General features: G+C 35.8%; 1 protein-coding gene across 1 annotated transcript; it reads right to left on the minus strand.

The window, feature by feature from the left end:
- Positions 1-707: 707 nt before the first annotated feature.
- Positions 708-9565, minus strand: nrl (neural retina leucine zipper). Its single transcript, XM_084090248.1, has 5 exons — positions 9455-9565; positions 6981-7725; positions 5833-6105; positions 2791-3006; positions 708-2086 (listed from the first exon to the last, which is right to left on the minus strand). The coding sequence occupies exons 2-5, from the start codon at positions 7575-7577 to the stop codon at positions 1937-1939; spliced, it is 1236 nt and encodes a 411-aa protein (XP_083946374.1). The 5' UTR covers positions 7578-7725; positions 9455-9565; the 3' UTR covers positions 708-1936.
- Positions 9566-16789: the final 7224 nt, after the last annotated feature.

The following is a 16789-nucleotide window of genomic DNA, read 5'->3' on the forward strand; positions in this document are numbered from 1 at the left end:
GCCTTACTGGACTAAAGTTTTGACCTCTAGATATGAATGCTAACAATTCCTAAAGGTGCCCCAACTTTTGTTGATTATTTACAAACCCTACCTACTGCATCTGAAAATTGCATACTATCAAACAACATTTGATAAACTTAGTTTGTGAAAGTAAAAAAAAAAAGTTCTATAAAGTATTCATGCGTGTAGTATGAATAAAATTTGGATGTACTCCATCCGCTATGTTGGTATTATGGCCTGATGGGATTCAAGAGTGTCCATCAGCTACGCACTTAAAAATCTCGACAGAAGAGGTAAATCACCCAGGTGATTCTCACACACTGTTTACGGTTTACACACACATTTTCACATTGTAGTATGGAAGTATGCAGTTTTTGACAAAGGGCTTGTCTATATAAAAGCAGAATACTCTGTTACTATACTCTCTAAAGCATTATTTGGACAGTGTTGTACAGCATTAAGTATAATATAGCTAAATGGCAAGAAAAATACAATTTATGGATTTTAGTCCAAATATGCTAGCCAATCAAAACAATGGGCGTTTACTTTGAAGTCTAAAAGGAGAAGCAGCCCTAACAGGGTTGAAAATGGTCATGTGGTAATATAAGTTATGTTTTTTGGTTCAAACAACTTCACTAACATTATAAGTAAATTAAAAAAAAAGTATAACACACATCACATCAATGAGTCAGTTCCACAGTCCACAATGCTTTGCACAATCATTAATGGTAAAAGTATGTTTATTTCATAAGAAACCACTACAAACGGAGCATAATGAATATAATCTTTTTATATTTTTTATCCTGCTACAAAATATTAATGATATTGATACACACTATCAAATGAAAACAATTATCACATTACAAACAATAAATAAATACTGTGAATAAATAAGTGAAATACTGTAGCCAAGTCAATTTATAGACCTATGGCGGGCCAAGTAAACCTCCTAGAAAAATCTGCGTCTGTCAACACTGCTCTAGATAGGCGTCTACTATCACCCACAGTGACCAGCTCTGTGAATTGCTAAATTAGTTTGATGTAACATTAAAATTACACCCTTAACTTGATCATAAAATGTAACTTCCAAAGACACAGTCACTCAAAGTTAGGAGGTGATCATCACTTGACTTGCATGAACATGACGTTTTTGCAGCGATGTTTATATTTGGTTGTTGATTGCATTGTTTTACAGTGTGTTGCAATAGGTACTACGAACCCCTCAGTGCAAATATCACACAGATGGCTTATACACATAATGATAGATTCTGTATGCATTACTCTCTTGCTCAAAATGCCAGCAGTTTTGCATAGATTTATATCAACAGTCATTTTGGTGAATGCCAATGAAACTCTCGTAAGAACTAAACTCATCATGACAAATAGCTCAACACAAAGGGATAGCAAGTCTTTTGTGCTGCCATGGGTGATCACATTCGCATTCATAGGTATTAGTAGAAAATGTGCACACATAAATGTTTGTAGTTTAGACACTAAATCTGTACAATATCAATATTAACAGAATCTAAAATGTAAATGTGTTACGTAAGAAGTCGTATCCTTAGAGGATTCATTATACATATGTAAAATGCTTTATGTTTTGAATACTGTCTGTCAGTTCTTTGGTTCTGCACATATTCAGTGTCCATCCAAACATGCACGCTACAAACCCCTTTTTAAACACGAATACCTATGAATGCTTATGAAATCAGGTTGGTGTTATACAAGCTCACATTGGGCAAAAACGCAATCCCATCAGCAGCAGCAGCAGCAGCAGCAGCATTCCAATCCAGGGCTCAGGTCCACCTCACAATCAACCCGCTTTGGTTAAATAGCTTATTTTAAGTTGAGTTGTAGTTACAGCTCTGTTGAATTACTTTCACCCATCGCTTTCATCAGCTCTCTTTTCATTCTCTTCTGTTCAATGTTCATTTCGTCACAAAAAGTAATCCGGAGGAGTAGGAGAAGGCGAGGTGTTGGGATGGGAAGGCTGAGTCTCGTTCGAACTGACGAGCTTCTCGTAACGCGCTTTGTACGAGTCTCGCTCTCTCAACACGCGAGACAGCTCACACTGCAGCTGCTCCAGCTAGAGGAATCAAAAGAATAGATTTGAAATACTTTTGATTAATATTGGGAAAGAACTTTCTGTAACACTTTACAGTTTGGGCAATACTTTAAAGGTTTCATTTGTTAACATTAGTTAATTCATAATTTTAGTTAATGTGTATTTCATCATTTACTAATACATGATTAAAATAAAAAGTTGTATTTGTTAATATTATTTAATGGAATTATATGAACTACCAATGAGCAGTTGTGTTTTATTAACTAACATTAACAAAGATGAATAAATATGTATTGTGATAATGCTAGGCAGGGCCTAATGCATTAACTAACCTTAACTAATGGGATCTTATTGAACTTTCTAATGTTTCAAAACCAAGTGAGCTGACTTGCTCTTTACAATGGATTCTGGGATTGACTTCTTCGCAAAGGATATATGCAGTGTTGCATTAAAAGGTTGGCAATCAACAGAACGTTTCTTCCCTGTTGCTAACCAGCCAGAAATATGTTCTAAGAACATTATGTGAACGTTCTATTTGATAATTTTGTCAGTCTGAATGTTACTTTTGAATGTTATCTGAACAAGTTCTTCTGAAACAAGTAGGCCTAATGCTGTCAAGGTAGGCAGCTGACTAGGTTTCGGAAGAGAGCTACTGTCATAATTGACTTTTGTTGTATGTGTCTCAGTTTTGTCATATTTCAGTGTTTGATGTGTGTGTTGTGTACCTGCTGTGTGAGAATATGTTTCTCGGACTCAAGCGCGTGCCGGTGCTGGAGTCGTTTGTAACGGCAGGACTGGGCGTAACCTCGATTCTTCAGCGTCCGTCTTTTCTGTTTCAAACGGACCACCTCATCTTTGCTCACTCCACGCAGATGTCTGTTCAGCTCTCGCACAGACAGACTTACCAACTGCTCATCAGAAAAACGCTCATCCACCCCACACTGAAAGAGAAAGAGACAAAAAGAGATGAGTCACAGAGATTTGTAACAGAATGGACACAACGTGCGATCATGATAATTAAAGCTTCATCAAACACTCACATGATGGAGGAGAAATGAATAGTACACAGCGCTTGAACTGTACAGTCTGATGAAAACAGCACAGTCATATAGAAGTATTATTTTAGTTTGGTTTGCCTTGTAGCTTTTGTATCACTACTGTGTTCAAACCAGTTAATACGAACATCGGGAAACATCATGACAATACAAAACTAGTAATAACTAAGGATTTGGCTAAGGATAAGGCTGAGCAAGTTCATATTCCATTACTATATGCTTGCTTTATTCATTAATTTGTTTATTTTTAGTGAAGTAGTTTTGGTTGCGATTGAAACAGTGGAGACATTCCTTTTAAAAATAGTTTGAAAAATGTAATTAGGAATCTGTAAAATATTGAATGATTAAGGAATGTTGTGCAAAGTACATGACTTATGATAATTTATTCATGATGTGTTGTGATAATATTAACACACTCTCATGACAATTTATAATTGTTTTACGTTTTGGCCAATTGAATTGGTCGCATGAATTCGTACTAATCTCATTTGTAATCTCATTTGTACGTCTCCGTACAATCTTCTTACACATCAGTTGGGGTGGACCTTCATGCTTGCTTTTTTTTCTAAAAATAGTTTTCTTTCAATAAAATCTTACAAATGAATACTATTTTTTCTCATGACAACCATTTGGATAATATGATAATGGAAAATCAAAAATGTATGAGCTTTGTGTAGTACATAGTTTAGCCTATAGATTATGTGAGCGTCTTTGTGCATGTGTGTGATTTTGGCATTACATTTCCATACAGCATAATCTGACTGAGTGTAAGTGACATTGATCAGGATTACATCACAATAATAGTAGATATTACCATAATCTGATAGCGCTGCTCCACATTTAGAAGCAGACATCCACTCCATTAAACTGCTTTCAACACACTTCGCCACAATATCACTAGCCATCCACGGTTCAAAATGTGAAACAAGGCGGGTGCACCAACACTTTCTTATTGGATTTATATTTACATGGAAAAAAGACAGTGATTTAGTTCTATTAAGGTCCCCTTTTAAAAGCAATCTATTTATTTATACATTTCATTTGAAACCAAATAACTGTGATTTCTTGTTGCATCGCTGCATCAATAATTCCAATAATATAAAAGAAGTTCCAAGTGCCCAACCAAAGGGAACACTGATCACCATAATGACGAGTTCAAACTAAAACATTTTAGGAAAATTAACATAAATTTATGTAGTCAGCTACAGCATACATTACTTTGGGAATTAAGTGAATGCAACTAGAGAAGTATAACTGCAGAAGTTGAGGAAATGAGAGAAAAGTCCATTAAGAATTGTCCTGCCTCAAAAACATTTTTCATTTTGCTTGAAAATGGTACTTCATCCAATCAATTAATCTTAACTTGGGTTTTCTGAGTAAACAAGGCATATTATGAGAATAGTACAGATTACTATATTTTTACAATTAAGTTAAGATATTTAGTATAGTTAACTAAAAAGTGTTAGAACAATTGTTGGATTTTACAGTGTATAGTACACTTTAACTTCATTTTAAAGACAATAGAAGAAACTTATAGTAAGTGGGTCAAAAAAAGCATAAAAAAGTTCAGCTAACTGTATTTAACATACATTATAATATAGTTAATTTACATTCAGTTAAGTATATTCTTAAGCATAATCTTTTAAAGTATATTATATCCTTAATAAAAAAAAAAATTCTAAAAGTACTGGTATGTTAAAGTGTACTTCTTTTCACAAAGGAAATGTTTGTATAACAAACAATGTATAAATTAGTATTACTGGTGGATGTGGACATCATTCTTTTAACATTTATTAATTAAATCTCATTAAATGTGGGCATAGCTCTGTGATTGTCAGGGTTCTGTTTAGTTCTGTTTAGTTTCGTTTTGATTCAGTACTTTGTTCCCGTTTTGCCTGTGTTCTGTGTTCCCTAGTTAGTTTCCTTAGTTGTTCCTTAGTTTCCTTAGTTTCACGCACCTGTTTCTTTTCAGCTGATTTCCTCTCCACATATATTTAAGTCCTGAGATCTTTCTGTTCAGTGTTCGGTCTCGTTTACGTTTGTGGTTGCGTTTCCTGTTTATTCTGTATATTTGTACTTAAATATAGTTCTAGTTGGATTATATCATTGTGCACCCGTTACAGTGATTTCTTTATCTTATGTTAATTAAATATTTAACATATATCATGGGGAAGTGGCATTATCCATTAGCATTCATATTTTGCAGCATTAGAGTCTTAATATCATAGTGGTGTTTGTTGATGATACATAAAAAAAATAATACAGACTGGTTTGATTAAATCATAACAGTGCTTTATGGGGCATGTAGTTCATTGGTCCCTCAAAAGCAACTTGTGTTTATCTGATTTTCAAATTTATTTTTTATAAAAAACAAAATGTTGTGATGTGGCCTAAAACTTCTATTAAGCATATGGAGAAAATACTTTGGTACTGTTGAGTATGTGATTGTGTTGACAAAGTTTTTGGAGGATAAATTGGTGACTGCAAGTCAAGTCAAGTCAAGTCAAGTATATTTGTATAGCGCTTTTCACAATACAGATTGTATCAAAGCAGCTTCACAGTATTAAATTAAAATAATACAACAAGGTTTGTTTCTAGTGAAATCTATTGATTGATCAAATTAAATTAAATATTCCCAAAATATCCCCAAAATATCCCCAACTGAGCAAGCCAAAGGCAACAGTGGCAAGGAACCGAAAAAACTCCAAGTACCTGAGAGAGTTGCAGATGATGATGATGGTGATGATGATGATAATGGCCTTGCATTGGATGGTGTGGGTGATGGAGGCGGCTCTGTGGACTGAGGGGTTGTGAGAAGGGACTGGTCGATGTGTTGACATTGGAAAGAGATGGAGGGGTGGAAGAAACGACCAGTATAGGGCGGTGACACATGTCTGACGGCTTGTTAAGAACAACATCAGCCCCGCTGTCACTGCTGGAGTCACCCATGTGACTGCTGCTCGAACTCTGAGACAAAACTGGGAACTGAGAGTGAAAGACCAGAGGAAATGCAAAGAGATTACAAAGAGCACATTACAAAGAGATTATAATGAAAATGCCACATTTGAACAAACACCCCACCTTAAAAGGCCATTTTTATGCAGGGCGCCAGAATAAGATGGCATGTCAAGTGTTCTCGAGAACCCTGCTCTGTTACACTCTTTTGAGCTCTGTTTTTTGAATGCAAAAACATCCTGCAAAAACTCTCTTGGCCACTGATCCTGGAGTCCTGCGTTTTTTGTATGTTTCCCTACTCAAACACACCTCATCAGAGTCTCCAAGACATGAAACGGGTGTGTGAGATAAAGAAAACATTCAAACTGTCCAGTGTCTGGTGGCTCCAGGACCAGGGTTAAGCCCTTGCCAGAGGTGTCAAACACTGCATCTGGAGGGCCACCCTCCATTTGTGCAGGGGCCTCCAACCCTATTTCTGGAGAGCTACCGCCCTGCAGACTTCAGCACCAACCTCAAACACACCCGACCTAACTAATCATGGTATTCAGGGTTACTTGAAGTCTATAGGAAGGTAGTTGGAACAGGGTTGGAACTGAACACTGCAGGAAGGTTGACCTCCAGGAGTAGGGCTTACGTACATGCCTTGCTGATACTATGTGGTACATAGCCTACTAAATGTGTGGTCTTCCATTGGTGAGTGCCCAATCCTGTTCCTGGAGATCTACCTTCCTGCAAAGTTCAGCTCCAACCCTGATCAAACATGTACTTGCATTGCTTTATGAATTGCGTTTGTCAACCAATTTCGGAATGCAATGGTGTGTGAAAATGAGCTTCAAAGCGCTTGTGTTCACGTGCTTCTGCCTGACACACACACAAATTTGTGGTCCAAATATCTCAGATCATACCTGTGAATTCACTGCAGCAGCAGCGGAGTTTAGCAGGGCCTCCACTGCATCCTCACATCCCAGAAACCCTCCTCGATCCCGGTCCCCTCGCTCCGGCACTCCTCCAAGAGCTCCCAGCAGGGACGCGGCGCCTCCGGGCTCCCCACCGAACTGCTGCTGCAGTGCAGCCAACCAGAGCAGATCCTCCAATGAGGTGGGGTTTGAACATGGTGCGGGGCCTCCAGCGGCTGGGCTCCCGTCCAGGTTACCTTGAGAGCCAGAGCTCTGGCCCGATATGTATCCAGTGGAGATGGACAGCGGGAAAGAGAGAGAAGAGGAAGAGGAGGATGCAGATTGCGGTGGGTGTCCGTCACTGAGCGTGGGTGATGGAGGAAGTGAAGTGTAAGGGCTGGAGCTGAGGCTGGAGTCAGGAGGAGGGCAAGGAGCATACGGGGAACCGGTCGTCTCCTGATGGAGGCCTGGTTTGGGGTATAGGCAGGTTTGAGGAGGTGGAGGTGTGTCTGGCTTTACTTCAAACTTGAGCAGGTCGAAGTCGTTGAGATACTCCATGGCCAGGGGGCTCGGGGGCAGAGAGGGCAGTGGCAGAGACGAAGACATCGCAACAGGAAGTTGTTGTTGTCTTTCAGTTTTAAAGGCGCACAACAACAGACTTCGATTGCTACACAGACAAAGAAACAATAATGTGCCAAATTGTTTAAATTATTGTTTCTTTGAATTGAAGGGCTTCCCGTTTTATCATCTGAAACTGGCAGAGGGAAAGAAAGAGAGAAAATAGTGAGTAGACAGCCACAGACTGCTCCATTAATACAGTAGCTCCTGAAATCATACTAAGTTACAGACGGTTTGGATGAAATCTTTTTTTTTAAAAAGATGTTCAGATCATATTTCATCACAACATACCCAAAAAGCTTGTTTGCTTATTTAAAGCTTTTAAAAAAAATTTTTTTTAAGCTTTTTTTATTTTTTAGGACCATTAAGTTTGTGGGCCATTTACATTTTTTCTTAGCTGTCAAATAAGGTGAATTGTGAAGTATTCGTTTGAACATCCATAGTATTTGTTGTACTGTCATGAGTTTATGCAGATTGTTATTGAGGATCAGAATTAAAGAAGGTCAAGATTAAAAAGTCAACGTACCTTTAGAGATTTTAATTTCAACTCCATATAGTGCAGGTACTGTATAATAATCTGTGACTAAATAATAGTTTGTCTACATTAAGACTAAGAGGTACTAACTAACATACTTTTGGTTGAAGAGCTCATGAGATGAGAGACAAGAAGATTCCAAAAACTGGCTTGATATTACGATAAAGGCTAATAGTGACACATTTGTTAAAGAATAAAATATAAAACAATGTAAGAAATTAATCATCGTCATCTGGCTTTAAACCTGTTTTTATGAAACATTACAGAACCTTTGTGATATATGGCAACTCATATAATGGATAATTATGAATCATGTTGATGTGTGGGTTGAAAACAGTTTGAGATTAATAGAGGAAAGGCCTAAATCCAATCCCATAATCTTAATCCATCAATCTAGTCATTCCACGGAACGGCTGCTCCTTAACATAAGTGTTATAATGTACAACTCAAACAATAGTGAATTTTGTGAGGACTCATAAAATATTGATCAAAGTACTTTCATGATAGACACAGACAACTAAACACATCTTATCTATAGAAAAAACAACTATTCAAAGCATTTTGTGCCTAAAATCGAAAATTTTGGCATATGTTTTTTGTAACTGACGTTCCACTTGTTGAAATGTACAAACAGTTAAATTTACAGCACATTTTTTTTTGTTTTTATACAGTAACGAGCAAAAATACACACTTAAATGGTTAGGCCATAAACTAAATTTACTACAAATAAAGTACAAATATGAAAATAAAATAGTTTAAAGCATTTTTTTTATTGAAACATCTTGAGATTATGCAGGATTCTATATTTTATGAACTGACCTGTCATAGAGTATGTTGAAATTAACATGTACTGAAGTTATTTATTTAAAAAAGTTAGACGTTTCACTTCATATTCAGCAACACCTATTTGAATTAAGAGGCTAGATTAAAGTTATTTACTATTAAAAATCTACAAATAATATTATGAAGAAAAAAAATCATCTTCATTATAAGCTGAACATTCATTTGTAACTCTAGCTTTAATTACAACATTAGAATTAACAGTCCTGTGACAGTCAATCAACTTTTAAAACCATGTTTAAAGTTTCTTACAATCATTATTTGAATCGTTACTGTAGATCGCTGCTAAGAGAATGACCTTCAAGTGGCTTCAGATGGTCTTTACTTTCATAGCAAGAATAGAACAGAAGATAAAGTGGGAAACGAGAGGATTTGACAGTGGAATAAAAGAGTAAGAACGACATGGAAAAAAGAGAGCATCAGGATAAAACTAGCATGACTTTAGAGAGAGACAGAGGAAGAAATGTGTTAAAAGTCCATATGTTCTTACCGTGTGTTCATGTGGACAGCTCACACACATCCTGAGTTAATGACTGACTGATTGATTCCTGCCATGAGTGTGTATGTGTCAGTGCGAGAGCTTGTGTTTGGTGTGAGAGCCACTTTGGAGCTGATTGTCACTAACAGCGCCCCAGCCCTCCCCCTCTGACCCCCCGCTCCAAATCCCCCTCCATCCCATCTTTCTCTCTGTCGTTTTTACACTTATTCTGAAAATGAAAAAAACTGTCAAGTGAGGATATACTCATACTTAGTAAAATCTTGTTTGATTCCTCCAATAAAGTAAAAAAAAAAAAAGAAAAAAAGAAATCTGTTCAGAAGACACTTATAGAACTAACAATATAAAAAAATATTTTTTTAGGCTAAGACTGTTACAAACCCATTATCTTAGAGCTTAAAAAGTCGACATCCAAAACCCAAAAATAAAATTGCAACTAAGACAGTGAAAAGCCAAAAACGTATACATGAACATGAACTTACCGGTGTTCTTGTTTAACCATATGACTCATCACCCCTGCATATATATATATATATATATATATATATATATATATATATATATATATATATATATATATATATGTTTTGACATGACTAATAGCAATTTTTATTATAATATTCATAGAGCAAACAGGCAGAAAGGCCTGATTATAAGCGATGAGCTCATGAGGTTCACACCGATCAGAGAGTCATTGCATGCTGCCACCTAGTGCTCTGACTCTAACATCAGCTCTGGCTCTTCAATACAATGGTCAGATTCTATAAAGAAACAGTAAAAGTATGGAACAATTATAATAGAGTGTTACTACAGAGTGTTTCTTTACGTTCTTTTAAAGAATCTATAACTATTACTACTTATATCAGAAGTTTCTGTCTTGATGACCTGAAATGATAAATGAGCCAAAGTCTATGTTGCATCACCATAGTCCAGAAATCCTTCCTATTGAAATTGCTATCATGATTTTGAACTAATCCCAAAGAATGCTAATGGGATTTTATTATTTCTAACATAAACTACTGTAGATCTTCTAAAACAATACCCAAAAGAAAATCCTATAAACGTACAGTATCCTTTAACTGTCCTGTCTTTTAAAAGTACAAACTGTAGAATTTAAATTAATAATCTAATAATAATGTTCACATTATTTAATTGATTATTCGATCAAAATGAATACTTTAGCGATTCCATTAGGAATCCTGAAATTCACTATAATTTTGACATAAAAATGATACATTTGTCTTGTGCATAAAAAAAGTGTTTGTGGCTTGGTGTGTATGTAATTGTGGAGGTTTACTGGTGGGCAGAAATTGCCAAACTAGCACTTTTAATGATCCTGGGGGGCTGAAGTTGTTAATCTGAGGCTCCTAATAATGTCTCGTTGAGGAATCAATGTGGTAATAATGTCTGAGCAAATCTGATTTAGACACTGGGAGTAGCCTAATACAGTGAGACGTGTAATCTCTCTGACACACACACACACACACACACACACACACACACACATGCAAGAATTTCTCAGTGAATTTTGAAATTAGCATGTTCTTGAAAAATACTTATAAAAAACAAAACAATAAAACAATAAAATAAAACAATAAAACAACAATAAAATTATATATATATATATATATATATATATATATATATATATATATATATATATATGAAGAGTTCAGATGCAAAAGCCTCTAAGTGCCATCTGAAATTTTCTTCTTGAATGATCATTTTTATCAAGCTCGTATATTTAAGTTCAGTAATTTCACTTAAATAGCAATGGAAATTACCTATTAATTGTCATTTAAGTGAAACTACTGAACTTAAATATACGAGCTTGATAAAAATTATCATTCTATAAGAAAATTTCAGATGGTACTTAGAGGCTTTTGCATCTGAACTCTTCATATATATATATATATATATATAAAGCAACACATCGTTGAGTCACTAGTATTCCAGTAAAATTCACAAAGAGAAAAAAACTATCTAAACAGAAAATACCTAATATATTTACCTTCATATCTAACAACCAAGACATATCTTCCTGTGAATGCCCTGATTTTACACCAAACATAGCCTCATATGAGGTCACGAGTAAGATGAGAAAATTAAAGTGTGCAAAAGAGAAAAAGCCTGTATGGAAGTGATTTTTTTCTTCTTTCAAATGGCTGTTTTACAGAAGTCTATGATGCACTTTAATGAAGCTGTCAGAGCCTCCAGCACTCCACCACGATGTGTCCATCTGATCCTGCAGATACATGTCCTAATCCACACTAACACTGTTACAAACCACAGATTAACTATTTCATCCAGCACCCCCCATCCCCCGCCCCACAGAAAACACATTTTATTATGTTACATCCACAAGGGTTTAATACGTGAACTGTTAACAGACGACTCAAGAATTTTAGCTACATTTTAATGAATTAACAAAAAAAAACAAAAAAAAACAAAAAAGTAAATAAAAGTACATTTGGATGAAGAAATCATTGGTAGAAAAGAAATAACAAATAAACCTTTTTTTCCATTAAAGTAGCGCTTTTTTCAGCAGCAACACCATTGGATTAACAATTGTGATGTTATATCAGTTTTTAAGTAATATTCCATGTTGGATTTACAATATATATGCAAATGAATACGTTCACCTACCTTTAATTTGGACTTTGCTCTAATTTGGACTTTGCTCTACTCCAGATCTGAGTATTTCAAATGAACCTCTTAAACCGGAAGCTCAGAGTCTTGCATTTCAGTGAATAGAAGTAATATGACCAACTCTTAATAAGTGCTTTTAAATTCGCTAAAAATATTAGAAATTAGCCATTTTCATATCGTGATTACTTAACTTGAAAATGTGATTTGTAAAAGCATCAAACATAACAGTCTTTTGTCATGTATCATTGAAAAGGTCTCAACTAACAATACAAAAAATGAAGAGTTGCCGCTGAGGCGCATGTAAACATTTTACAGATTGATTTTGCGCTACATTATGCTTCACGAAACATTTGGAAACCATACTAAATTAGAAACCCATATTCAGAGCAGGTTGTCTTGAGTCAAAACAAGTCCACACACAATAACATGATGTTATGGATGATCGTAAGAAAAACCTCATGGAATGATGACATGCTGCTTACAGCTAAAGGACTTCCGGGATCCGATCGCGTCGTGATCTTGACCCAGTGTTTTCCAATGTTGTTTCAAAGTAAAAAAAATGGAAACTGGATCTCGGGTCTGGTCAGTGTATGTCGTAATAAAAATCAATAAAAGCACACCTTGTTTTGAAACTGAATGAGATCAGATGACGCAGAGGCACAACGTTCTCTCACAGGGATGCAAACTTTTCACCATTCGCCGGTTTTAACATAAAATACTTCTACACGTAGACACGACGTAAATAAGAGATTTGTTGTGCAGTGTGTACTGTAGTTAGATTAATAGATTATGACAGGAGTTTTCAGTCAGTCGATCGCGCTGTAAAGGGTGATCTCTTTGGTTGCTTTGATATATAGCCTATAATACATTCACAATTTGAAGAAAAGTTTTGTCAAGCTACTAAGAGGACCAACGTCTGGACCACGTATACTGCAAAGTTTCAGTAGACAAAGATTTTATTAACGGGAGTGAATCCGATACATTGTTCAGGATCAGGACAATCCATACAGGATCCATGTGCAGGATAACTTTATTAAAATAATAACACTAACACCCTAAATAAACACAAGAAAACCAGGGAGCAGAACTGAGAACATCAACGAAACATCCAACAAAGGACAACACCAGACAAAGAACATGAGAAACACTGGGGTATATATACACAAGGGGAGACTGGCAAACAAGACACACCTGGGAACAATCAGGAACTAATAAACAAGAAAAACTACAAAGAACTACAAAACATCACACAGAACAGGAAATGACATAAAAGTCCACACAAGACAAGAGGAACACAAGACAGGAATCATGACAGGAACAAAGGGAAGACACTAATTTGGTATACAAGAAAATGTGGGTATAGAAGGTGGAAACAGAAGATTAAATTATAATAAGATTATTTATTGGCCACACTGGACTTAATGGTAACCTATATCAACTAAAAACACATCATAGCTAAAAAGTCTTTGACGTTCATACAGACAGATTTCGAGAATAGAATAGAGACGCTACTGTAAGTTGCTGTGTGAATTTCAAGACTCACACCTGTAAGTTAATGCGGTTGTCAATCCCAAAAGCTGACAGTGTAAATGGAGCCTAAAAGTTACAAAACAAAAGCACGGGAACAGAAACAAACAAGGAACAAACTGATAAACCTGTCTCAAACTAATGCCATTGGCTAAATTAGAAGTTGACATGTCAGAACAAGAGAACATTGGTTTTAATGCACCACATTTTAGGGAATAAGCCACTGAACAGCTTACCTTTAATAAAACATTTTTAACACAAATATATTGGATAATAATTTTGTAACTTGATCATTGAGGATTCATTTTAGCAAAGAATATACAGAAGTTTTCAACAGAAATGGTGTATCTTAGTAATGTTCCAGTTTGACCGTGTTAATCACATGTTTTGGTTAGAGCAGGTGCTTGTATATTTCTATGTGCATAGAAGTGTAAGTGAGTGTAAATATTCCATTATATCAATGTGCGCATATGTGACATATCAGAGCATTTTGTGTGTGTTTTTTACAGTGTGTGAACATGTATATGACTGTGAATATAGATATGTGTTTATGCATGGAACATGCTGCCATGTCTGTGTGTGATTAACAGACTGGATTACGAGACTGATTCTACCACGGTAATCTGGTGTCAGATTAGCAGATTTGACTGATCTGGTAAACTGTCTGTAATGTAGACACCTCCCACCTGTGTAAAGACATACAGCATTAACTCAAGAAAATCACAAAATCCCAAACACAAATGAACAAAAGATTGCTGTTTTTCAGTTGTTTACTGCTTCAGTGCACATTCTACTGAATAAAAAGCTTTCGAACGGCACTGTTTTTATCAACTCAAGAATGTAGTTTAATAAATAATTTCACAGAACACATTGAACTTTTAAAATAAAACTCTTTTTTATTTAAATGATAGTATTCTAGTGGCTAATTTTCATGTCTCTATTCATCACTATTGCATTGTAATGGGTTGTATAGAATTTTTAATAAATTATACCCAAACCTACCTTTTAAACGGAATGAAAATATAAAGTCTTAGTGTTGATTTTTGTATGTATTTTCTAAGGCTTTTTACATTTTCAGTCATTTTCAGAAGAATTTTTTTTTACGTTTAATATTTAAGAGTGTGAAATCATTGAATACTGTATTTGGACCTCATGGTTCAAACTGAGGTAAGTTTCTCTTACAGTCTTACTGTTTTTATTTTGGTCACATATTTTATGGGGGAAAAATCTGAGATAATTATTCACTGTGATTCTTTTTTTTTTTTTTACCTTTTTTATTATTCACTGTGATTCTTTTTCACTAAATAATGGTGATCCTTCAGTGTGGTGGTTATAGCCCTGTAAAAAATAGCTCAGCAGTAACCTTTTTAAATTATAAAGTTTGGGCCAAATAGCATAATTTCACGACCAACAGCTAAATATCCTGTTTTATCAAAATAATAAAAACAGAATGCTTAATGCTTTGTTTTGTTTTGTCTAGATGGGCTGTTTGCTAGAATTAATTACCTCTGTCTGGTGACAGTGTCTGCGTTTGGCCCTGAAACCCTCAAAACAACCACACAAACATGGGCATTAGCTGTAATCTGGATAGACCAAAGCAGAAAAAAACTGGTATAAGTGGCAGACAGTAAGTGGTAAAAAGAGGGTTAAATGTAGTTAAGAAGAGGAGAAGAAGTAAGGGATCAGAGGATTAGGATGGTCGATACATATTATCTTACCCTCCAGTCTGAAAGATGACACTAAATCTGTTAAACTCAGCCACCCATGTGTCCCACCTCTCACCCAACCCTTCTTATCATCACTTCTGGCAGTTTTTGACTCAGTATTGCCAATAAATAAATTCACTCTTACATAAAAATGAAAATGAGTGATAACTATAGCAAGAACTCAAATCAGAGTGGCTGTCTTTCACAGATTTGTTTATTAAAAGAACATAAAAACTCAAAACAACATTTGCAACTCTCTCTGGGTCGTGATTTGGGACTCCATTACAGCACACAAACCCCAAATCAGTCTGTACATGTTATGTACATAATGATTCTGGACAGAATTGATGGCAGGACATGTAGGCCTCATCTTTCCGACATAAATGTGATTGCAAACTAGAGGCCGTTTCACCACTAGGGGCTGCTAAAGTCTTTGTCAAACTCAAGAGGTCATGGCTAGCGTGACCCAGTTAGCCCCTGATGGTAGATGAGCGTCTCATTACCAGTGTTGGGGAAAGATACTTTTAAAATATTGCTTTACTCCCTAAAAAAGTAACTAATTGAGTTACTTATTTAATTTTTTATGGAAAGTAATGTGTTTTGTTACATTTGCGTTACATTTTCTTACCTAGGCTGGGCATACTTATTTGTTTTTTTAATAACAACAAAAACAAAAAAATTATATTTTTTGGCAAATGTAAAGGCCCTTTCACACTAAAGGGGAAATTATTATTATTATTATGACACTTCAGGACTGCGTTGTTGTCGTGTCCAGGCTCGGGTCCTTCATCAGATCTGGATACGGCCTGGATCCGGCGGACTGCGGTAAACCTTGGGATAAACAGAGAGACTAATATTAGCGTAGACGCCATCTTTCTTATGATGTAACGATTACATCAGGATTTTTTGGGAAGTGTTCCCGGTTCCGGCTGACCTAATCTATGCAGCCTAACATTGAATTAAATAAGTTTATAATGTGTTATGTGTATGCTAGGTCAAAGAGATGTGTTTTTAGTCTAGATTTGAACTGACAGAGTGTGTCTGCTTCCCGGACAATGTAAGGAAGACTGTTCCAAAGTTTTGGTGCTAAATAGGAAAAGGATCTACCGCCTGCAGTCGATTTTTGATATTCTAGGTATTATCAACTGGACGCAATTTTGAGATCGCAATAGACGTGAAGGACTATAATGCGTTAAGAGCTCGCTCAAGTGCTGGGTAGCTAAACTATTTAATGCTTTGTAAGTAATCAGCAATATTTTAAAATTTAGACAATGTTTAATAGGGAGCCAAAGCAGTGTTGACAGAACCGGGCAAATATGGTCATACTTCCTGGTTCTGGTAAGAACTTGTTTTGGACCAGCTGTTGTTTGTTTATTAAGCGTGCAGGGCAACCACCCATAATAGCATTACAATAATCTAGCCTTGATGTCATGAACGCATGAACTAA

This window comes from Abramis brama, assembly GCF_963993115.1.
Source record: "Abramis brama genome assembly, chromosome: 18".
NCBI classification, from domain to species: Eukaryota; Metazoa; Chordata; class Actinopteri; order Cypriniformes; family Leuciscidae; genus Abramis; species Abramis brama.

Bases quoted from the DNA above. Each gene is read 5' to 3' on its own strand.
- nrl (XM_084090248.1), bottom strand. From the start codon at position 7,577: ATGTCTTCGTCTCTGCCACTGCCCTCTCTGCCCCCGAGCCCCCTGGCC. The intron at 6,106-6,980 runs GTATGATCTGAG...TTTCACTCTCAG, and splicing joins CTGCTGCAGTGAATTCACAG to TTCCCAGTTTTGTCTCAGAG. The intron at 2,087-2,790 runs GTACACAACACA...TGATTCCTCTAG, and splicing joins AACATATTCTCACACAGCAG to CTGGAGCAGCTGCAGTGTGA.